We start from the raw sequence: 25,661 nt of genomic DNA on the forward strand, positions 1-25,661 counted from the left end.
CAAATGCAGCACCTGACCTTTCAGGCCCTGCCAAGCCCATCGAGGGTTTTGTGGCGTTTCATTTGTCACAGTAATGTCTTCCTCGGAAAGATGCCAGCACAAGGAGAGCCTGGGTACAGTGGACAAGATATAGTGGTCTACAGTGTTTCAAACAAAAAGGTGCGCTTCTGTGTCATTGTCCTATTCTACAGCTTTGTGCGCATGTGTTTGTGCGAATGACGGGGGGACGCAATATCACAAATTTATGGTAATTGAAATGGCAGAATCTTTTGGGGGGAAATGCAGTCAATTTGATTCTGCGGCAAAAAAGGTCACCCTATTCAATTTGCACTCAATGGCGTACGCGGTGCGACAGGGAAACACCTGAAAGCAAACGATCTTATCAAGGCCTCACAGGCTTCACCACTTACCCGCTGCATAAAAGCTATTTGCTGATTACTAAATAAACGCATTATCTTTTACCTTGACTTCTGCTGCGTGTGCGCGAGTGGGTGCCGCCTCGCTCCCGGATCAAACTGCAGTGTGAATTCCTTATCCGTGTCGTGACTCTGTGATCCGAGCGGTTCTCTCTCTTATGTGTATGGGCGGCACGTGTAGCAGCTGTGGTCAAACATGGAGGACTTCACAAGCTGTTGCATGTTGTGTTAAGGATGCGCCTATCTCTACAAGTAAATAAATGAAAACACATCAAAGGATCTCTGCACTTAAGTCGATACGATCCTCACCGCTGACGTGAGGCAGTGATACTATGAGAAAGGCAAGAGGTGCATGAAAGCTCCCTTTGTAGCATCAACATCCAATGCTGAGCTGTATTTCATCTTAATCTAGGATCTATTCCCTGTAGAATACTGATCATGTTACCTTTAGTCTGAATAGGCCTTTACAGCTTACATTTAGCTTAGCATAGCCACTACATCTGCACACACCTCTAGACTATAAAACATCTACCAAAAGCGGAATGATCAGTGTTGAGCAATGTTTTCTTTGGTTGTCTTAGAAGCATATCAGTTAAATGATTGGTATTTAAAAGTTAATTTATGGCAGTCATAAATGCTGTAGTTGGTGATTTGCTATCATAAAAAAACCTTGTTAATCATTTAGCTAAAGATTAGCCTTACTTGCTAAGTGTTTATCCCCCAAAATAGTGGCTATGGAGTAAGTTAGCCAAATGCTTTTAAGCTAGCTGTGCAGCACACTTTCATGAGGCATTGAAGTGTCTGTTTTTGGTCAAAGTATTTGCTTGAAATCTATGTAGCTTTAGCACCTTTTTTTAGCATACAGGAGACCTTAAAATAACACAATGGATTAAAATTGGTTAACAAAAGAAAAACAAATACCCCCCAAAATGGTGGCTATAGGGCATGTTAGCCAACTGCTCTTAAGCTAGCTGTTCAGCTTTATGAAGCAATGAAGTTTCTGTTGTAAGTATTAGCTTGAAATTTACATAGCTTTAGCTCCTTTTTGTTACAAAGGAGTCCTAATAAACATACTACAATGGAATAAATTGGTTGACTGTAAAAGAAAACTAGCTTAACTTTTGCTGTGTTGCTAGCTTAGATTGTTACATTTTTTTTCTGTGTTAGCTTCAGTTTAGTGAAGCTTAAATCAATTTAAAGTAACTTATCACACTACATTTTACAAGTAGCTTGCCCTACACTGATCAATGGTCATTGAACACATGATGGGATGCGTCTACCACTTGAAACTGCTTTCCTATCAGTCATATGAAAAGAGGTTTGGCTTGCTGCAGTATAGCCTGAAAATGGTCCTCTGGAAAGAGCTGATGAACAGGCAGACAGACAGAATTTTAGAGCTGTTGACACCCTGAGGTCAACAGCACTGTCATGGCAGATAAATGCAGCAGATTTATCCTCGATGCACCTCTTCACAGATTCATAATGCACTTTTTTTTTTTTACATGATAGCTACCTGATAAATAACAGGCTTGCTTTAGTTTTGCAGGAGAAAATTAGGACAAAGTAAAATAAACCTCAGTCTTTTTTGGGCCCAACAGGCATCCATATTTATGAAACCTCCACTCCCTTTTCTTCTAGTCCTCTCCTACAACAAATAATACATTCATACAACTTTTTGTTTCACCAAAAAAAGAGCATAGAAGGATTTTTTTTCTATCTGCAGTGACCAAGTGTCTGTAAAAGCTTCTGCTTTCAGTTTAAACTTGGGAGCTACTGATTGGGCAGCAAGTGAGTCATCCAAGCATCCAGTCACTCATGCATCAGCAGAGCCTCGGAGAGCCTCTTGAACTATTTGAGGCCTGTGCAGACTTAAATGCTTCAGGGGGGAAATAAGCTGGAGCTATAAGCATGCAGTGCACATCATAAAGCTTAGTTAGAACGGGGAGGTTTTTTTTTTCTGCATGGTTGACAAAGCTGTTAAAAAGGACTAGTCCTTCACATGTACCGTGCTGGACTGCAGCGCACAGGGTTAGAACCAAGTGTGTTCAAACCAAGTTAACTAAATTATGTAGCATTCAACAAATTAAACACACTCAAGATGTACTTTCGAACTGCTTTTTTTCCCTTGACAAAAGACGCATCATTTCTCTCTCTTCTCTCAACTTTGCTACGCTACCAAGCTTTACGCTAACGTACAAATGCTAATCAGAGCTAGCTTGAGGAGCAAACTTACTCTTTTTTTTTCTGGTTACAATTTATCTAATTCTCCAAAGCTGCAGAAATGTGCAGGTGTACTTGATGACATCATTGTTAATGCAACAGAGCACACGTGGCATCACCAAATGACACCCATGAGGGATTGTGCGTCTCGACAAAGATGCCACCCTTCAAAGTTTTCAACCAGAGAGGGTCTGGTTTTAATTTCCACTTCAATATCCACCAGTTTATCTTATAACTGCATTATTTTATGTTTTAATTAATGCTAAAATATAATATTTGCCCTCTAAATTATTGCTCAGAATCGACACAGTTCTCTTGTTGCTCTGTTACAAACACACGCACATTGACAGAATATGGCAAACTACCAGAGCAGAAGGGCTACTGCCAAGCCACTGGACATGCTGGCACTGAACACGCACACACACACAGACTCACTGACACAGACACACCTGGGATCGATTGGCCTTTCCTGGTGAGGGGAAGCAGCCTATCGCCCCAAGACTGATAGTGCTTCACCATGAATCACAGCACCCACTGATTGAAGGTTTCTCTCCGTCTTCTCCCGCTCTCTCTGTCGAGGTTTTCCCCCTTTTATTCAAACTGTTTTCTCACTTCTGCCTATCACTCTCGCTCTCTCCTTTGTTCCCATCTTCCTGTCACTCTTTGATCAATTCCTTTTATCTCTATGCAAACACCATCTTGCACTTCCTGTGCCTCTTTTTGTTGCGTAAGCCAAAGAGCATGTGAGGAATCTACTGTTTACACCTTCCTCCCACTACATGGTGTACATTATTAAATAATACAAGGGAGGTTGGTGTTATCGGGTGGCATCGTGGCAACGTGTTGCTGTGTGTGTGTGTGTGTGTGAAAGTATGAGTCGGGCTGGGGGTGGGGGGGATTATTGGCTTAGTGTTTTGGCCAGGTTTAAGTGAAACAGCCCTGAAAGGCTCTTAGTGGAGATTACCCCACGTACTAAAAATAGCCATTCCTGCCCAATACACACACACACGCGCATAAAAAAAAGTGATAAAAGTGTTGTGTCTAGCCAGGAAATACCGCTATCTGATCTTTGTATAGGGTGGCTCAATTACACAAAGACACACATGCGCATACATGCACATGTAGACGCTGGTGATGAGAGAGATGGGAATCCACTCGGGGCAGGGGATCAGCTGGGGCAGCAACACCAAACCATGCCTCAATCAGCAGCAGCGGCCCACTGGGAACGCTGCGTGTGTGTGTGAGGGAGCGAGGTAGACAGGCAGCCAAGCAGCCACCAAAAGATGTTCCCTTGCTCTTTTTCCAAACATTCCCTGAGGGGACTATTTTTTTGGCCGTATACACCCCCCTTTATTTCTTCCCCCGCTCCCTTCCTCCTTCCAGAAGCGATAGTTGGAGGCCAGAATATATTTGTTTTGCTGCTGCGGCTTCAACTTCCCCCATCAGCCAGGAACAAATGCTTTGCCTTGGGAGCAAAAAGACAGAGGGAGGAAGGAAGAGAAGGGATGGCAGAGAGTGTTGCAGGGCGGGCGGGCGGGTTGAGAGCTCTTGTTGTGGAGTGGATCTGACAGACGCTCCAAGATGACACAGGCTTGGACAGCCTAAGTCTGCATCTCTGTACAATACGTCTGCGCCTACTTGTCTGCGCTCCCTCTCATTTGTGTATCTTGAAACGGCACAGCCGCGGGTGTGTGAGGCGAGCTTCGCCTTCAGTTCGACAGTGACGGAGGATTTCTTCCATCAGACAGTGCAAACAACGTATCAGCACAGTGGAAACTGAAGGAAACTCGAGATGAGGACAGTATGGTGTATTCTAATAAGACTCACTTGAGAAAATCATATTATACAGTGCAATATGATAATTCATACACCCTTTGCTGGAGCGGTGAACTGGTGCGGGTGGTGTACTCTCAAATGTCAGCATAAATTTGCAAAATAAACGCAACCGGCATTCAGCAGGGAGTCGGAACAGGGACAATAAGGGTCTCTGCTGTCTGTGTGTGTGTGTGTGTGTGTGTTTGTGTGTGTGGGCGTGACAACTCCTCTCAGAGGGTCTGTGACTTTGCCTGTTTCAGCTCACAGGAGCGCCTATCGCCAACAAGTGTGTGCGAGCTAATCTAGGCTTACACGTGTTTGCGGGAGAGAGGAAGGGGGCTGTTTGAGGAAAACATCTCATCGCGGCGTGTTTTATCAAAGCCTTTCTAAAGATGACCCAATCAATCTAATCTGCCTTCGCTTAAGAGTAAGCGCCTGAGCATCTGTCCAAAAAGTCGCAAACAAGCGAGACAAAGCCTGGTGAAATCGGATGCAATCTCACACACAGAACGCGTCCTGTCGGTGTGGTTTGTGTGTGAATTCACTAACAACATGTGCGCGTGTGTTATGTGAGTAATGCTTTAAGCCTTGGCAGCTTATTTTACTACCTGCAAAGCCCACAACCTTTTACGTCCCATCCACGGGGTTTGATTTTAGCTGGCACACGTCCCAGCTTCTCCGGGTCTATATGTTTGTCTCTTATTACCCATCTGTCTCTCTGTCATCTGCTGGTCTTTTGTGTCTCTCTGCATATCTTGCATCTGCCCTTGTCCCACCTGTCCCTCCAGCATTGAGACCTAGACCTCAAGCAAACCAGGGACGGACAAATTGGACAACACTGATGTATTTGGCATATATTTTTTCCACCTAATTGCACAGAACATCAAGTCTCCCCTGTAGTGGAATTCATATCATGCCTACTCTTATTGTAGTGGCCAAAAAACAGCCACCCTTCTTCACGCTTGACAGAAGAGGTGCTGTACAAAAGATCACTCACGTTTCTGAGCGCACCTGAATGCAGCATCCCCCCCTGAAACACGGAAGTGAGGGAGACATGCCCGGACTTGTTTACTGCACCTACTACGGAGACATCAGTGATCGCTGACGGACTCTTTTTATCACGCGTGCGTCCGTGAATATGTAAGTCAGTTTTGCACTGATGTTTATGTTACACTCTGTTTGCGTCGGCTTTGGCCGCGAGTTTATTTTCGGCGTGTTTGATGCCGATAACGTGCCAATAATATCGTGCATCCCTAAACCAGAGGTAAACTCAGACTAGGCTACCGAGGCCGACTTAACGTACAACTACTCTAAGCTCCTTGTGTGGCATGACCACGCCACATCCCACCGCGACGTCACCATTGGAATCCAAAGAAGCCAAAACCCAACAAGACACCTTCCCATCAATCAAACGCTTGAACCCCCGAACATGAAATCTAAGTGTGGTCCTGCAGTTAAAGAGACATCGGTCACACTTCTCTGTTGTTATCTTTGGCAGCACATCGGGAACTTATTGGGAGTAACCACCCCTTAACAACTGCAGCCCAAAATAGACTGTGGACTTTCACGGTCGGCCCGTTTTTGAAGAGGTGTCAAACGCGTCGTGCCAGGAGCTGTAGCTGTTATGTGTGGGGAGGGTGAGGGGGGGTTTGTGGTGTATCATTCTCTACATATCGTGTCAGGGACAGTTGGGACAGTGGCAGGGAATGGAGCAAAAGTCCAGCCAGGGGACAGCGTGTGATCTCAGACGGCATGCTGCTTACGGAACAGAACACACAGAGATAGAAACACACACACACATTTACGCTGCTTATACGGGGTGTAAACAAACTGCATTGTCCCTTTAATCGTCAAATAAGACGAGTAACTGCAAGTCGAGCTGTGTTTACTCATTTGCTACCGACCAGCAGCCTGAGGAAAAACTGTCTGCAAATCATTCCAACAGTTGACTTACTTGAACTAACGAAAGCAGGTTGTTGTTTGAGGGGGGGTTTAAAAGAAGGGGCCTCGTTGTGACAGCTGCATGCAGCTGCTACACATGTTACTCAGGCTTAACCGGCTTCTTCTTAAAACTGATTTTTTTTAGCAGGATGTCTGTGCAGGAAAACAAAGAAAACACTTGCAGGATTTAGCGTTAGCGTTAATTAACATGCTCTGTAATCTCTCCACTTTTGATTGGATGCTTCTCTGCCCTGTTAGAGGCCAATCGAGGGGCGGGGGGGCGCAGGAAATACAGCTGCAGCCCCAGCTTTCTGATCCTTGCCGAGCGGCAAACTTTCCCCTGTCAGATTAAGCAGGATTAGCCGGGTCCTGCCGTATGATGAACTGAGCACTTCATATGGTGACTTGAAACTTTCCGATGATGGGGGAAAAAAACTGGTCAGGGAAATGCATTACCCAGTTTTTTACTGCATGATTAGCCGCCTCTCTGTATCTTTAGCATAGCATAAGAGCTGCTTGCTTAGCGGACGCTAACACGTGCACGGGTTTGCAGGAGCATGTGCACATAAATGCAAGCTTTTCCCCACCAACATGGGAAGTCACTTCTTGTTGGAGCTCGTCACCCTCATCAGGGTCCTCAGTCGGCGCTAAGTTCCATTGTGTTTTAAAGTCACACGCACACACAAGCACATGCATACTCTCTCATTGGTATTTTTATCCATCCCCAGAGCCACTCGGTGGCTGCAAGCCATATCACTCTCAGACGACAGAGGAGCCACGGTCACACCAGCTAGTACTTAAGCCCCCCCCCTCTCTTTCTCCTGTGTGTGTGTGTGTGTGTGTGTTGGGGTGGTCCACAGAGGTAGAATGTGTAGTGATATAAAGGGACCCTGAAAAAAGGTGGCGGTGGTAGGGAAGAGGTCAAACGTGGAAAGAATTTAGTCTGTTATCAACTGTTGCCTGCAAGAAACACACGACAGAGACCCTGGAAACGTGACTACATGACAGGGCCGTACACACACACACGCACGTTGAAGCCTTCTCAGACAGGGTTTTTTCCTCCTGAGGCGAGGCTAAAGCATCCAATCTCAGTCTTTCTTGTCTATCTCTGGCACTGATAAAGGCTTATAATGAACCGGGGACTGGAACTCAGTCCCAAGACCGATGGCTTTATGGCCCCGGCCAGATCATCCACCTCTGTGGACTTCGTTTGTCACCGGGTGAGAGCAGAAAAAGAGTGTCAGATGGAAAGAGAGAGAGAGAGAGAGGGAGAGGGGGGAAGCGAAAGATTAAAGTTTTACACTCCAACCTTTGAGAAGCGTTTTGCAATACGGCCGGCTGTGTCCAGAGTTTACTACCGGACCGCTACGTCAGATCTGTGCCGCGTTACTGAGGAAGAAACGCTCAAAGTTTTGATAAGGGAGCCTACCTACCTACCGTGGCGGCCAGGATCCAAACAAGGGGACAAAGGTCCTCTCGGGCTTATCGTTCCTTCACGTTATCTCCCCTTTTTTGTACTTCGGAGCAGTGTAAAAGCGTGTTTGTAAACCTGTAACATTTTTTTTGGCTCGCTTTCAAGAGGCCAGATAGCGCGTCGTGTTTAGGAGGTTATTATTCCAGCTCACGCCTGGACCCCTGAGAGATCATGTAATGAAATCACGACAAGGAGGAGGAAAATATAAAGACGCTGCTTTACTTACCTCAAAAAGATTGGACGCCTCGTTGCCATACTGAGTGGAAATGATCTCTGATTGGTCGCTGTACCATTTGAGGCCACCCAGGAAGCTGTCTGCGTCTAAGTCGCTGACGTCCAGCTCTGAGAGGTCAAGTTCAGGGAGGTCTGGGCAGAGGGGCTGGTCTTCACCAACCAAGGCAGCACACTGGAGAGAGACAGAGAAAACAACACGGATAATCAGACGACTTTTATATGCAAATCAGACTGTGAATTGTGTGTGCCAACTTTGGAAACAATAGCGGAATCAAGATTTGGACAGCAGACAAAAGCGTCCCGAACAAAGTAAATCCAAACATTTGCCTATTCTGAATATGTCTTCCTCTCTCATGTGACCCGCGGAACACCGTGTCCTCCCACCATCCCTCCCCGAGCTCTGCGATTGGCCCTGGCCTCCGCCACCGCCGCTAACTGATGCCTGTTGACATTCTGTTATTCACCAGCCACTTTTATGTAATCTAGACAATGTGTACTGTATGTGGCAGCTGCTCCTGCTTCCTCACCGCTACAAATCAGCAGCTCTGCTCTGGCTGCAATGAAAGTAGAAGTCTAAAGGGAGGGAAAGGGTGTCTTAGAAGGCGGAGGCAACAGGTTCAAAAGGCTAAAACACAATATTTCTTGATTTTTCATTCTATTTAGCGCGTTTGCGAGGCAGGATTACACCCATGCTTATGTATAATAGTTCTAATTTCAGTATTCAACCCCCCCCCAGGCAGGCAGACCTTTCTCTCTGCTCCATGCAAACTTACAGACCCAGAGTCAGTGATCATTAAAATCCAAAAAACACCCCAGACTCCACTCGTGTTTACACTCTGTGCCTGCGCACATGCAAATCCAACCCCAAGAAAACAGACTTATGTCTACTCTCTAAACAGGCTGCACACTCCTAATATTGTTGACAACACTCCGGCACATGTGTGATCGCTGCAGGAGGGCCTAAAGACAGATATATTATCGATATCCTCGGGCAAAGCCGGGAGGTATTTGGCCCGCAGAGCGAGGAGGGATGAGAGTCGGGTTCGGCTCAGGGCAAAGCAGGGAGACGGATGCTGTGCCAAGCAGGGGGAAAAAAAGCCGCCCAGACACCGGTGTCACAGTTCATCTGTCGTCGGATTCGCACCAAACACGAATACACGATGACTTCGACGATGATGAGACAAATCCGTTATGTTGCAAAGCGCAACAGCGAAGGGGACAGATTCACTGCGTCTAAGCCTCCCCCTGTGATGATCCAAGCTGACATTGCACGAAATGCAAAAAAAAAAGGAAGCAAAGATGTTACACTGGACGTCCTAAGCTCAATTATCTTATGGACTTCTTGGTGAACTAATGAAATAGCGCCGCCAGACAGACAATCAAGGCGCACCGCGGCGCTCCGGTGATTTACGCACGCGTCGCACATAAAAGCACCTGCAAGGGGAGGAATACCATTGAGATCCTGCATGACAGTCCTCCCATTGAATTATTACTTGCTTCTGAGTCTACATGCATCATGGAATTAGTCGAATAAGGCTCCAAGAAAACGCACTTATTTGCAGGATTGCCAAAAACCGTGACGAAGACGCTCTCCTGGAGCCTACCTGGTTAAAGTGACAGGACGTGCGATTAAAGTGCAAATAAGCACATTTATCCCCCAAATCCGCCGGAAATAACACATTTAACTCCTATTTTATTTCTCTTCTCTTATCACACAGCATAGATAACCAGAAATATGCAGCAAGGCTGCAGCCACATCGTGTAGTTACTGTGAAAACCTCTCTGAAGCATCACTGAGCTCCTGTCTGCAGCCAGGTAGACCTAATGTCCATAACAAGCTGGACGGACTCGGTGAATTAGGAATAAGGAGACGATTAAGTATCCCTTTGATGTGCCTTTATAACTGAATGCACTTTAATCATATCGGTGAGGAATGTCAACTAGATTAAAACGACAAATGGAGCGAATTGGAGCGTTAGAAGGTGAAATTACGCAGATGATATATCAAATACGCAAAATCATGTGTGGTGGATGTTGCTCTCCAACCGGTGCAAACGCTCCTCCGGCCGGGATGTTGGCACACAGACGTGCCCCGGCACCGTTACTATTATGATGCTCCTGCCTGCGCAACGCCAGATTAGCGGTCCCTCTGTGTGTGGACAACCTTTGCTCCTGAAAATAACATGCGCTATCCGGACACAGCACATCAAAGGGATTGTTATCGTCGGTGGATTTCATGCGTCAGCGAAATACCTGACTTTGAGACATTTCGGTCATTTCGGCATGAAAGAGCTTCTCGGCACCGGAGCGCGTACAGCTGAGGAGATATCCGACTGAACAGAGATCCTACGAGGAAAGCAACACAAGCACTACATCTTTAACTGAAAAGAAAAGGGAGCTTCCGAACATTCCCTCCACTTGTCATAGATTTCCGTCTTGTATATCCCCCGCATCCTCAAACTGCGTCCAGACGCGCACTACACCGGCATAACACCGCCAGCAGCAGCAGCAGCAGCAGCAGCAACAGAAGAGTGTATGTGCAAATCACTGCCTCGGATAGTCAGTGTTGTCCATCCTTCCAGGGGAAAAAAAGAAACTCCAGAGGGCTAGAAAGATGAAACAAGTCGGATTTTTTTTTTTACATGCGCTCACCTCTAATTCTCTCCACACCGAGTCCTGGTTACACCTGTCCCACGCCATCCAGCCACTGAATGACGGCCCCCGGAAAATTCCAAAAAAAAAAGAAAGGGAAAAAAAAAGAAAAAAGAAAGAAAAATCAAGTAAAAAAGAAATCCACACACGCTTCCCACTCGCTCTCACACAGGCAACTGCTGCCCCTCGCCGAGAATGAACCGAGGGCACCTGTCTTACAACTGCTTTCCATCACATGACAAAGCTATTAAAAGTAGGCAGGGGAGTGACTCCGCGTCCACACTACTCGCCAGTGACGCGCAGGGAGCAGGCGGGGTCTGGCTGCGCACATAGTAAAAGCCTCTCTGCACTGCAAAAAATGTCCATCTGAAAAGCACATCATAAGCGATCGATCTATATATACAGTAGACTGCATGTATGCTCAAAAAAGTAAGCTAATACGCTTAGCTTAGAGCTTCTGAATTTCAAAAACACGAGTAGACAGATCTGAAAAGTCGGCGCATTCAAATCCCTTATCGGTAAAATATAAATTCTAAATAAAGGACTTAGATTGAAGCTAAAACTCGCGCACATGATTCCAGCTTTATTGCAAAAACCTTTAAGACACAAAGTAAAATAAATCGGCGTATTTTTTGCAGCTGAAACGTCAAACGATCGCTAATCTATCGACTTAATAAGGCACATTTGTAGTTTTTTAATCAATGAACTAGAAAAATGTCCAACCAATTGTCAAGGATATATAGCCAATGGACAATCGGGATCAATGTTCGTCTTGGCAAGCTCCCTCCTACAATTTGTCACTAAATGACCATCATCAGTCATCTCCCCCGTCGTCTTCCGCGGCTTGGATCATCTGGAAGCAGATCTTGCGGGTGTATTTTTAGCTCTTCAAAAAAAAAGTGACAGAAAGCGTTATTTACAAAGCTGGTCTTGTAAGAAGAATGCGCAATAACCGTGAGATCTATTTATCCTGCACGCGCAAGAAGAAAGTGGAACATACGCGGAAAGTTAAACACCTCTTTTCATAAAATAAGTATAATGACGGGATTACAGGTTCGGCTTTGTAATTACAGGCTTTCCCCACAGTAACAACACGTTATGAAGCCTTTTAAGTGTAATCAAATCAGCCCTCTTTTACTAGATAATTAGTTTACATGCTTTCTCCAGCCCTGCTTTAACTCCCGTGACCTAAAATGCCCGTGTTGCCCGTGTAGAGTATCAAAGACGGTCATTCAGCCTTTTGCAAAGTATTTCTTTGTCCATTGAGAGGCAATAAAAAGGGACAGGTGGCAGTATCAAGCGTGTATACAGTGTCAACAGGACGTGTATAGGCAACACTACCTCAGGAAAATAAAAACAGACGGTTTGTGGACATTTCAAACAAAGTGGGGGTTCTGTTGGGAGGACTGCAGAGGAGGAATTCTCTTTATTGTCTTCCAAGAGCTCTTGTAAAAAGAGATGATGTGTTTATTGTCAGGAAAGTTAACTTCTGACGATATATTTCTGTAATAAGAAGCTAACACCAAGATCCAATCTTTAAGTCTTGGAAGTCCACCTGAGCATGCAAGGAGCAATTGTCTTCCTAAATCCTCATTAAACACAAAAGGTACGCAGATTGTGTGTTCACATGCGCCGTATATGTTGCGCTTACGGGTATCTGAGGGCATTTGTACCACTAAATCTATACATCTGCCTCTCGGAGCGTGCCCAGAGATACTACCCAGAAGCCACGGCGAAACCCGATCGGAGCAGGTGGCGTGTGCAGTGACCTCACAGAGCCCAGATGGACCAGGACCGTAATGTAGGGGGGCAACATGGGAGCGAAATGGAGCTCGATGGCGAGATAGACAACAGGGATTTAAGCGTAGTTAGAATAATGTGTCCAACAGATGTACTGCAGGTACATGTATAGCTTGAGTAATAGCGACGTAATGAACGCACTCGCCAAAAAAAAGGAAAAAGAAAGGGGAAAAACTTGGCAGGAGCTCTGTGCTGGTAAACGTTATTTCTCCCTCTCCTGAAGCGGCATGTGAGTCACAGTCAAAAGGCTTATCTGATTGTACTCTTCATGCCAATTAAGACAACGGGAGCTAAATATAGATATAATGTTACGATTTCCTTTCTTGAATGGCCTTTGATTCTCCTGCAAACACATCCGTCGCTAGAGGCTGGGAGTTTACGTATGCAGCGGTACAGATTTGGAGATATAAGAATCATTTGAAAAGAAAGAGAGAGAGAGAGAGAAAGAGAGGGGGGTTCTGCTGTCTCACTTTGATGCAGGTGATGTTTGAAATGCTTTCAACGAAGCAGTAAGAGGAGATCGTCACAGAGACAGAAAAAGAGGAGATCTCCCGCGCCGTAGGATGACCCCGGGCCCTGCTTTCACACTGCCCCTGCATTTAGCCGCTCTTATAGATATCGCGTCTCCAGGGGGCTGAGTCTATAGGATGGAGTGTGAAAAGTTGTTTGCACCCGTTGATGCATAGCATGTTGTCATATGATGGACCCTGACTTCCTTGAAAGCTCTCCGAGGCTTTCCGGAGAACCAATACGCTTCAAAAGGAACCAATAAAACCCCAATTAATTAAAAGTGACTGTTGCTTAATTGCTAAATAGCTCAAAAATAATGCAACGTGACAACTTTTCTGCGTGCATATGGATTCAGACCACTTCCCCGTGCAGGAAAACTACAGTTGGAATCGTTCTGCTTCTGGCTGTTAATGATGAAACAATTCCTCCTTAAAGTCAGCTGACAAGTGCGGCTCTTAAAGCCAAAACCGGGCTAATCCACAGATAATTATCTGCGTTTGAATATTCAACAATGCACGACTCATGGCGGAAGAGAATCCCATTTGCATTTCTCCAAGTCAGATATTAAGATTAAGGTAAAGCTGGTGAAAGTTATTTGTTTAATTCAAACACACTCAGACAGCGTCGTGATGACAGTCCGTCCGTACTCAAGTGGCTGCGTCTTGTTTTCCTTTTTCCATAAATTGTGTCAGTGGCCCTCTGAGAGCGCCGCCACCGCCGCCGCCGCTGCTGCACAGTGTGGGGGGATGATTCATATCACTTTGTTGCATGTCATTGCTCCCAACAGAATCTATCCTAGCATCTGGCCAGTTTAATACATGGTGGCTGGATTCATATGAATTAATTGAGGGCAGAGGTAAAACAGAGTGCTACATCTATTCATTTATTGTTCCCGACTGTTAAAAGACAGCTTTGTTCTTCCTGCTTGTCACTGGACGTGCCTTGGCGCTTTGGGGGATTTTGCCCGTTGACAAGTCAGATTGTTTTCTTCTTATTAGAGGACAGAAGTGGTCACGTATCATGCAAATGCTCTACAATAATAGAGGATGTAATTCCGTGCAGAAGTAACTGCAGGGACTGAAATGGAACGTGTGCAAAAGGCTCAATGTGCACGATTAAAGCAATCATACATGCAGTTATTCTTTACCGTAATTATCCTGTGCATACCATAAAACAGCACATTGTATCGTATTTACTTTATTTCTATCTCTACTCTAGCTTGGTTTAATCTCTCTCACGTGGTCGATGCATTTTCTCGGCCTCCGTCGTCTCCCCGCATTATGTGCAACAAGATAAACAGCGTGACGCCCCAAATTACGGCGCGGTCGCCCTCTGACATACAGTAAGCCACTGCATTCTCCCCCTGTGCAGATTTTCACATCGCCTCTCTTTGTAGTGCCCTTCAGAGAACCCGTTGCCACGCCGCCCCGCGTGCAAGCGTGTAATCCTTTCCATCAATGAACTCCACTGTGTCATTTAGCCACTCTCAGGATGGCGGCTGCCCTCCCCGCGGAGAGTCCGGCCCACATTATTAAGGCAAATGGCATGAAGAGGCAAGGGCCAGTTAGCCGTGGCTGGCTGAAAATAGCATCAGTCCCACGCAGGGGCAGGTAAACACAAAAAAGGAGCCTGGGGCGCCACACAGGACGCTCCCACCCTCCCCCTTTTCCTCTTCTCCAGCTCTGTGAGGAGGAGGAAAGCGGCGGCTTTGGCCCCCCCACTGCAGACGAATAATATCACGGTCGCACGGCGATGCGAGGCTCCCGTCGGAGCCGTGTGTTGTAGGGCTGTTATTGGGCTTGTTTAAAATCACCAGCGAGTCATGCAAGATGCATGTGGAAAGTGGTGGCGGAGAGGGGGCGAGCTGTGAGCGCGGGCCTGGTGTGTAATGCGTCTTGGTGGAGAACTGTGCTAAACTAGCGCTCTGGGCAGGGACTTCTGAGGCACTTTGTGTTTTGCTTGGGTATAGCACTCACAAGGAATATTAAAATTTATGGACCATGAGGGTTTTGGGTTGCAAACACACATACATAAACAAGACTGGCGCTCTCCCCGTGCTTAAAATGCTACAAACCCAAACTTTGAAATTGCTGTAAAATTCCAACAGATGCCACATGCCCGGCAATGTAACTAGAGGAAATGAGATGCGCTTGTGTGGGGGAGACGCACTGAAGTCTTTTCTACTGAAAGGGCACATGAAAATTGTGCTTGCTGTCATGCTGAATATCCAGTAAGGCACTTTTTGAAGTTTAAAAAACCTGAAACTTAGTGAAAAACCATGGCCTGTAAAGCAATGACGTTATGTACAAGAGGTAAAGAAACTATGCTAATGCCAGCTAGATCGTTAACTGCATGCTAAAATATCTATAATAACATGTACAAGACTGGGAGTCAAAATGAACTTGAGAATGTGAAAACATTGATGAGATCTCATCACAGGCTACAGGCGAGTCTAGGCGCACCTTCCTGCGAACACCTCCTGCTATTCATGCGCAGGCCCCACAGCACAACAGATGTTGCTTGATTCCTCAAATAATAGAGAGGCAGGCCTGAATACCTTGACAGCGCAGTCCTTATGTACTCTTAACACTGGAAGAGCGCCAGGGAAGAATTAGGTCAGCTGGAGTGCACCGTGCCTTGTGGAGCTCCACGTTGAAACAGCATCAGGGGAGAGAGGTGGAGTAGGTGGTGGTGGTGGGAGGGGGGGGTGACACACAGGTAGAAATTTCTGGAGCAGCACAACCAGTTTTTTTCTACTCTTGTATCATGGAAATGTGAGCAGAAACGTTACACCCCTGAGTCCAGACTGCAGTCTAATTATTTTGAGCAATGAAAAGAGGAGGAAAAAAGGGGAATGAGAGGGAGAAAAAAATGCATGCGAGATGCAATTCTTTCATACAGCCTGCATACGGGGTGTGTAACCACAAGCCTGAAAAAATCCTTACGGCACAATAAAACTGATTGTATCATCACCTTTTTTTCCCCTTACAGGGTGCATTTCTACTACTCTTCACATCACCTCCTAAAAGGAGCGTGTAGTACAGGAGCACACAGTGATGGGAGGAAAAAAAGGGAGAGCGGAGCAGGGATGTAAGGAAAGAGAAGGCACAGTCAATAGCCATTTTTTTGCCAAGGCTTGCCAGTGAAAAAGAGCAAAAGAGACAAAAGGAGCAGATGGATGGAGATGGAGCGAATGGTGAAAGGGAGTGTGACAGGGAGTAACAAAAGCAAGAGGGAGTGATAGAAAGATTTGGACAAAGACGGGGCATGAATTAGAGGCAGATATGGAAGGAAGGGAAGGAAGGGAAGGAAGATGGAAGTGCAAGGAGGAGTGATTGGGGACAGGAAGTGTGGACTCTAACAAAGGGTCAGAGCGACCTCACCGAGCTTCGAAGATGTTCCATCTGGAGATAAGTCAACGGGCCCGGACCGGTACCCTGCGGAACTCCTAGTGCCAGGCATACCACGTCCACTATCTCAGTGTTGATCTAATAGCTCCCACCTGCCCCTCCTCCGCATATTCCAGTCATGGTCTGAGATCTCCCTGCTTACGATGGCTATCTGGCTCACATGTGCAACGTATTCATTTACAGGTCTAGATTTTCACACACAGATTCTTCCATTGCTAGTATGACCTCATTGCCCCCTCATGACTATCACGTTTTGGAGGAAGGTTGTGTTGCAAATGTACTCTCTCTCCTCGTTAGCTGTATTAAAATAGAAGGAATAATGACATGCGGATGTAGGATGACGGAAAGTAATTGGTTTTGATGTGTGTAAAATTTTGATTTTAACCGGACATGATATTCAAATGACTTGGCAGCCGTCCATCAGAGTGAAAAAGTGTGTAAGCAGATTGCAGATTATGCTGAGCAATAATGCTGGCTTTTCCTTGTGAGTAGGCAACGTCAGTGTTTTTGGAAACAATTTTTTTTTTCCCCAGTCAAATGTTGTTTCGCCCCCGGGCCTTTTTGAGTTCCTGGAAATAAAACTATTTCCATCACTTATTTTTAGGATATCAGATCATCAGCGGTAGAAATCAAGAGCAAGATTAACTGCCAGGCAGTCATTCAATCAGTCAACCCTTGCCCTGGCTATTCGGTCCCTTTCCAAGTCTCTCCCATAATCCCTTGTTGTGTGTGTTGCGCTGCTGTGTTTCCACCGGGACTGTCATCGCTGCCACAATAAACAGGATTAATCAGCTCTGGCATTGGGCACTTTGGTCCAGATGACGCATGTAATTAAGAAGTAATTGGCATGTCATCTGTACATGAGGAAATATGACACGCACTAGCCAGATGTACTCGCTCCGCCCGGCAACAAGCGACGCTGGAACAACTGTGTCCTCAAAGGCTTTTTTAGGCGGGAGATAACTTCCTTTGCTGTGCTGACACTCTCACTTCCTTAACGTCTTTACTCCCTCGCATTGTAATTCACTCGCTTATTCATTTATTTACATGCTAACGCACTTAAACGCTAATTTGCTAACTTATTCACTTATTTACATGCTAACCCACTTACCGCTGCTTGCATTCAGCAACTTATTCATTTATCTACATCCAGGATGACACAGTTACTTTCTTGAGTATTCATTTATGCACGTAGGAAGTCACTTACGTTCTCGCCGGCTTAATTAAGAGGCCCCTCTCTTTTCACTCCGCACAAAAGGATGGGTTTATGCAGCTCAATATATACCGTAGCGGCACACAATGGGAGATGGCCAAGATGCCCTTTTATGTTTAGGGTCATGCCGGCTGCAACAATAGGTCTGAACTGGCCCTTATCTCTCCTTGTAAACGTGAAGCTCCCGGATAAGTCAGAGCCCGATTTCATGGCTCATGGGGGAGATGTTAGGATGAACATAACCGAGGGGAGAGTTTTCTTATGTGCCCTTGCACCTTATATATCCTCGGTTGTTAGGGAAGTCGGTAATAAAAAGAAATTCACCACCAGGCTTTAGGAGGATGCTTTATCTAAGCACGTATAGCGCGGACGCATGCCTATTTATTATTATTTCATAGTTACTTAGATTATCTGCAGCCATTTGTCAGTGTAAATGCAATTTTGAATTACATTACCTTAGGAAGGAACATTAAGGTATGCTAAACTTGCACTACTTCTTTTCTATAAATTCAATTGGCTCGGGAATATTAAAGACATGCCAAAGCAAATGATTATCATGCTTCAGATGGAATTTTAAACATAGAAAACAAACTGAAGTAAGCCCAGCGTCACTGAAACAAAGTTTGAGCTGCTTCCAGGAGGGGTGAGCTCGACGGGGGAGGGAGGTCAGCGATGCACTTGGCTGGTAACCTCAGATAGCTGCTGGCTAATTTGCAGTATGCCCCCAATCGCAACAAGAAGCCCAGAGCCATGCTGAGGGGAGAGAGGGTGGCCATAACGGCAAAGCAAATGGCTCATAGAGATATCCCAGTTGTTTTTCATCACATCAATTTCACGCCTGTGCCGCCAGTTTTTTCTTTTTTTTTGTGACAAGATGGAGACTGTGGAGGGAAAAAAAGTAGAGGATGAGGGAGATAGTGAAGAGGGAGAAAACAACGAGCTGGGAGCTACATAAAGCTGGCCATGGTAATCTGGAGGCCCGCGCCTGCTGCGAGTGATGCTGTCATAGCTGTCTCGTGGACAAACAAATAGCTAATATCTTCACTGACAATATTGCTCAAACACTTTTCAATTTACTGATGCAACAAAGAAGTTCTTCCGGCAATTTAGCTCATGCTTGGTAGGTTCACAGAGAGTTAAAGGAAGTCATTTGTTCTGCAGTAAAGTGAAGTTGACCTTACTTAAAAAAGAGGGTGCACATTTTTGGTCATTGTTTTTATGACTATAAAGTTCTGTTCAACCGTGAGGAAATATTTAATATCAATGCACACTGTTAGCTGTATAATTCTATACAATTATTTTTATTATTCAACTAATAATTTCTCCCCTTTAATCAGTAGACGACAGGGGTGTGTCCAACGGGGCGACCTGGGGTGGCACTGCCCCTGAAATCTGATTGGCCACCCTTGCTGCCACCCTTAAAATCTTGAACTCTAATAAGCTGGTCAAAGGTGGGACTTCAAACCAACCCTTTTTGTTTGTGTTGCAACATGCTGCTAATAGGTAATCAGTGTAGCACATTTTCATTCGTTGGTGACTTTGGAGATCCATCTTCTTTTTGAGTCCTTAAAGAATGAAGCATGAAATATTTATGTTGCCACTCTGTTGTGCTTTTTTTTAGATTACAAAAACCATACACAGGACTGTAACAACTGAATATACCTACCTGATACCTAAATGTTAGCAGGGTATTTAAATGCTAATCAGACACGTCTGTGTGCATGCCACCCCTGTATAAGTCAGTGCCCCAGTTGGGCCATCCCAGTCCAACAAGTCTGCATACACCCCTGGTAGAGTAATACAACTGCAGCTGCTTTTACCTTTACTGTTACATTCTTGTTTAAGGAACATCTTTGTGTTTTGCCTTGAAGGAAAAGTACCCAATCCACACAAATCTTCCACTACATCGTAAAAGCTATTGTCGTTATCACCAGTTACCATCTATGGTGCAAACACTTCCGTTTGGAGATAGCAGGTATTTAACCTGTCAATTGCTTTATAGTTCTTTGAGCAAACACGTTTTATAGCATGTCTTTTCATTATTCAACTGATTTCTCCCACTGAATCAGTAGACAACAGGGGTGTGTCCAGTAGGGCAACCTGTGGTGGCATGGCCCCCTGCAATCTGATTGGCCACCCTAAAATGTTAAACTAAGATAAGCTATTCAGCTGGTCAAAGGCGGGACTTCAAACCAACAATTTTTTGACTGGTTTGCAACATGTTGCTAGTAGCTAATCAATGTAGCACATTTTCTTTTGTTGGTGACTTTTGAGATCCATCTTCTTTTTGAGTGCAAGGAAGTTTTTTCGGAACTTACAAAAACACTACACAGCAATTGAACAACTGTATGATATCTAAATGTTAGCAGGGTATTTAAATGCTATACTTGTCTGTGTGCCACCCCTGTAATAGGTCAGTGCCCCAGTTGGGCCACCCCAGTCCAAAAGGTTTGCACGCTCCCCTGCTTGAGTAATACAACTGCAGCTCCTTTTACCTTTACCGTTACATTCTTGTGAAAGGTGAATGTATGTGTCTTGCCTGTAAGGAAAAGTAACTGATCCACAAAATTCTTCCACTAAATAGTAAAAGCTTTTGTCGTTATCACCACTTCCTATCTATGGTGCAAACACGTCCGTTTGTACAAGCAGTGATAGCGGACAATTGCTTTATGGTTCTTTGACCAAACACATTTTATAGCAGTTTGCATAATTCCCGTCTTTCATCAGTTAGAGGTTGAGACAAGCTGTGCGTTACGCAGCGTCATGACTCAACGGTAAAGCATCCAACGGTGGGTTGTGTAATTATAAAGCCAATGGGCTTTGAAAGTGAAGAATCAGCTCGAAAGTAGGAAAGTTTGTGTAACTACAGGATGTATTTGGTTTTCATGTATAGATAGGACCACTGCAGATAAACAGCAGGAAGTCCAGGCCTGATAAAAACCCTCACCGAGCGCCTGATGGAGCTCTTGCTTGGGAAGGGAATAGTCAACAAGACTCCAATTCATTGGACAATCTTCCATCCAATATAATTAATGACGGTGCATTTTTAATTACCCGTGTGGCGGTAGGCTCTACAGCTTTTGTTTATTGAGCCCCACTGATACCCATATTAACAAAGTTAGGTTAATGATAGAGGTATTTTACTTAATAGCATTTTTATTACTCCCGCTAAGAATGAAGCAATTAATTAACAATGGGCGAATTAAGTTCCTCTCCTGTAATGGCCTACCAACACAGGACATCATTACCAATAGTCAAAATAATTCATAACGCGAGGAGTCAGGTGGCAGGACGGCGGTGGGGAAAAATGAATATTCCCCAGCATACGTTTGATTTTTCATTTCAGAATGGAATAAATTATAAATACGGTCTGTCAGCAGACGTGTCGGTGGTACTGCATGCAGAGTGAGCCGCGGGATCAGAGATGCAGCGCGTTAAGTCACAGATTTGACATAGGTGACTGAGAAAGTTTCACTGCACAATATGGTTTTATTTGAAGAGATAAAGTGGTGAATTAAAGATGCAAAGATAAATGAGAGAACTACCAAAAAAGAAGGAGATAGGAAACTGAGGGAGAGGACTGAATTTTCAGGAAATGACATCGAATAATGGACCTCAAAGACATATATGAAAGCGCATAATCTTTTAAGCTTGCATTTGAAGGTAATCTTCCATTAAAGAATACTAGCTATTTCTTTGTGGAGGAGAAATGCAAAGACAGCAGAACTGATGGGGACTATTGGTGTGACTTTGAATAGAGGAAAGACTGAAATGGCAAAAGGTGCAATTTCTCAGACTCCGGACTTTGGTGGCTTTCATTCCGAAAAGAAAGTACTAAAACAGTAGCTGCTGAGAAATATAATCCCCCAGCCCCAACCTCCCAATGCCCAACGCATACACACACAAACACACACACCCTGAGCCCAAGTACACATGCAACAAAGAGGGAGAGATTAAAGCATTAATTCAGTGAGAGGGAATAGGATCCTGGCATAAATTTAGAGTGAATGTTTGGGGTTATCTTCTCTGCCGACTGCCGTTTCTATTCTCTGTACTCCATTGCACTCCACATGCAAATGTAAATCGGGGTCACACCCTGTATCCGGTAACATATCAGGCTGTAAACTCTTGTTTTTCTTTGATAAGCCCTGTGTGTGTGTGGCGACAACAGGTGCACCGTAGTGCGTGAACGGGAAAAAATACCAAACTGTCCATGTGTATAGTGCCTTTTCCGTATGTGTGTATATTTATTAGGTTGGGTATCAGTGAATGTGGGTATTTACATCTCAGACGGCGCATTTCAAGGTGCAATGCGCCCTAAAAAAAACACACCCAACAGAAATCCCTGTTTGTTTGCTTGTCATTGCTTGGTGGGATGTACTTTCTCCTGGCTTCACACTGGATACCAGCTGGCGGGCACTGGGGCGCCACAACGTATCGTGCCAGCGTCACAAACGAAGGGGAAAGTGTGCCTCATCATATAGAAAAGTAGTCTGGCAGCCTCCAGTCCTCATTAAAAATGCACCAACGCTGAACGCTCCCATTAATCTAAGCATGCTGTATTTAGCGAGGGTAGCCTTGTGTACAGTCTATAAAACACAGCAATTAAAGCAGGTACTTTTGGCTTCATCAAGGCCCAGCCGAGCGTAATGGGCCAGAAATGGGGAAGAATTCCTTCAGCAGCCAATGTATGCCCCATATAAGAAGAGCCAGGATGTAGTCTATAGCACGGAGATAGATATGGAACTCGAAGATGACATGATTTAATCTGGCTCCTGTCTGATAATGGAAAGAAAATCTGCTAATGTTCTATCTGCAGGGTTGCAGATAATCATCTCAGAGGTATCAATTCGTATTCCAAGACATCAGTAATCCTCGATGAGAAAATGAGGTATAAGGATATTGTGTGCAAAATAATATTAATGTGTTCTCTCTCTCTACAATGCACAGCCCCAAAATAGAATGTTACTAATTTATGGTATGTGTAGGATGTGGTTGTTGGTGCGGCACAAGGTGGAGGGCATTTGATAACAGCGTCTGTCATGACATCATTACGACTGCTGTCTGAACTTCTTATAGCAGGGGGTTCAAGGAGAAGTGCTAAGACACAAGCCATCGACACGTGCTTTCAAATGCAACCCGAGTAGGTTACAACGTGGCAGGATCACATGTGCGGACCCTTGAAGACTTTAGATGATTGCTCAAAGGGATGGACGGAATAGCTCGCATTGTCCCGTCCCATAGCAACAACTTTTTTACCCATCTTGGGGCTAAAGCTGGCACTGAGACATAAACGCTTTTGGATTGATTTGGAACTCCTAAACATGATGCACATAAACGAGGAAGACGTGATTAGTTTGGGCTTTTATTGGGTCCATTGGGTTCCAAAACAGGTTTGGAAGCCAATGGACCCAAGACTTGGTTGTTGCCAAGCCGGATGGACAGAATAGCTCCTATCATCCCATCCCATAGCAACAACTTTTTTACCCTTCTTGGGGCTAAAGCTGGCACATATGCTTTTGGATTTGAGCCCTTATCTCGGAACCCGAAACATGATGCACATAATGACTAAGACATGCTTTTATTGGGTTCCAAAAGGGCCAGGCAACAGTCAAGCCAAGCAGATTGACCGAGCTTTGTTGCAGCAGGTAAGAGTGGCTGTATCAGAATTTCTTGTAAGCTATTATTTTTTAATGTGCATGCCAAGCCACTAGGGATAACAACATTAGCCACATAAATGGATAATGAGGCCACGCTTGTAATGAAAGCACACATTGTCCACAAAGTAGCACAACAGGCCAAAGATGAGAAGGAACAGATGTATCAGGAAGACAACGTGAAATCACTCCAGAGATTCAAGTCCACGCTGGAGTGGCTCCCATACAAACAGGTGCGAGTTACTGTATCACTGTGTGTTCTTGTGAGTCATTTTGAGTGTACAGCACTTTTCGGCTATGTAAAGCTGTCAACATTTCCATACCCTAATAATAATTACCCTCAATTTACCCTCTGCCCCGCAGGCAGCTGGAGTAAACAGGCCGAGGATTTAACCACCTCCTTGCTACAATGTGATTTCTCATCAGGAGGTGGCCACATGGTACGGAAGATAAATCACTTTCTATATGTATGAGAAGCACTGTGCTGCCGAGTGTAAGATAAGAAGTCAACTCAGTCCACTGTTGTTTACAAGGTTCCGTTTTATGGATTTTATTTATAGCAGATCATGACCTTGAATAAGCTTAGCGAGTCAATAACATGAATTCACTAAGTTGCATTCACTGATAAGAATACTCCGCAGAATTGTTTCATTATAAATACTCCCCATGGATAATGAGACTAGGACATGATTATGTTTAACAGTGAAGCCGTAAAGTCTCAGTACTGTATGGTGACTAATAGCAGTGTGATTTTAATGGCCGCTCCTGCTGCTGCCATGCACTAATTCAAAAATGATTACTTAGTTCCCTTTCTTTCTTGAATAGAAACGGTGCCATCAAATCTGTGGCCAGTGAGCGTGATAGCGCTGGAGGATAATTGAAGTGGCACACTAGTACTGATGTTACAGATATTCTAGGAGATACTGTTGATGTTCGTACAGCCCCCTCCGACTTATTATCAACTCACATTTTAAATGCTTTCATGGCTGAGACATCAACTGACAGTTCATGTGCTTTCAGCCCCTAAATTACTTTGAGTGCTCGCATAAAAACGGACAATTTAACTTCACGCAGAGCTCGAAATCTAAAACTAAACTTTCAAATGTTTTCAGGAACTGAAAGGGAGAGACAATTCAAAGGCTTTTACTGTTTCAACTGGGACACTTCAATGGCTTTCGGGGCTTTTACTTCAACGGCAATCCCGATGTAACATCTCGCATGGAAGACAAAACAGCTTTTTCAATGTGTTATCTGACTTTTTCCAACCTTGGAAACATTTCAGTTTTTAGTTTGTGTTGGGTGAAGGCAAATGCATCTGCACAAGGGCCCAAACAAAGCGGATAGCAACTTTCCAAAATAAATTACCTACTGTATAATAAGGCATAGTCGTCGGCATAGAGGGTAAACCTTTAATGTTCTTGCATCCCAGCCAGCTGTGCTATCACCCTGCCAGGATGCAAAATTTGCAATTATTGTACACAATTCTGCTATGCTACAGTTTCTGGGTTTGGGAATTGAGGTCTGGAAGCATTTGTAGCGGTATGAAAAGATAATACCTTTGTCTATGTGTTTTCCACTGTTATGTTCTCCAACACTACATCTCTTTAGGGACCGCCAAGCTCAACCACAACTGTTCCTCAACCATTTTCACATTCAGTTGGCCCAGACTGGGGCAAGGCAATTTGGCTCTCAGACCATCTATACAGTGCCTTGTCTGGGAATGGATTTAGTGATTCTGATCTTTTTTTGTGCCCATGCTCTTTGTCTCCATTGTGAAGACTCACGGAAAGAGAGAGAGAGAGAGAGGGGAGAAAAAACAAGTTTGACCGAAGCCCAGTCAATTATCTCCCAGGTGTTTGACTGAAGTGATTGTAAGCGATCGCTGCAGTTCCCACGAGCCCTGGACTGAGACGGTGCTGGAATTAGCCAGGAACAAAACCCAATTCAGCAGAAGTGAAGAAACAGCAGTTTTGAATAAAACCAGGCAGAGAATGCAAAAGAAAAGGCTCCCTGCAGAAGATAAAGTCGAATCTTGGCTCCTTTTTTCCTTCTTCCTCCATTCCCCTGTCACACACAGCCTATCATATAGCAGAGTCTTTTAAACAAACTGTGGGGCTGGAATTGTGTCTGTGGTGCTTCCAATACCTTATTGTGTGGAGGTTAATTACTGGCAAGGCATGAGAAAATTACATTCTCAAAATAAAGTATTATGATTGGCCCTTCTGCTGGCTATTTTAAGTAAAGCGTGGTCTTCATACAAGATAGCTGGGGAACCAGATTTTCCGACTTGTTCGATATCAAGTAACCTCGTTTCAAGTC

The 25,661-nt window shown here is 44.8% G+C and overlaps 1 protein-coding gene across 3 annotated transcripts in view; it reads right to left on the reverse strand.

The window, feature by feature from the left end:
- ppargc1a (peroxisome proliferator-activated receptor gamma, coactivator 1 alpha) overlaps positions 1–25,661 on the reverse strand; it is a 285,498-nt gene that overhangs the window by 27,046 nt on the left and 232,791 nt on the right. For 2 of the 3 annotated variants that reach the window (XM_069672296.1, XM_069672294.1), the window contains exons 1-2: positions 10,753–10,906; positions 8,093–8,272 (exon numbers count right to left, since the gene is read on the reverse strand). In XM_069672296.1, the coding sequence (XP_069528397.1) occupies positions 8,093–8,272; positions 10,753–10,800 (228 nt within the window). In that variant the 5' untranslated portion in view covers positions 10,801–10,906. Of the gene's footprint in view, positions 1–8,092; positions 8,273–10,752; positions 10,907–25,661 lie in introns of those variants that run through there. The other variant, XM_069672295.1, reaches the window with a different exon arrangement.

This window comes from Semicossyphus pulcher, unplaced genomic scaffold (assembly GCF_022749685.1).
Source record: "Semicossyphus pulcher isolate SPU_LCO1_2020_fin unplaced genomic scaffold, fSemPul1.0.p SCAF_21, whole genome shotgun sequence".
In the NCBI taxonomy this organism is placed as follows: domain Eukaryota; kingdom Metazoa; phylum Chordata; class Actinopteri; order Labriformes; family Labridae; genus Semicossyphus; species Semicossyphus pulcher.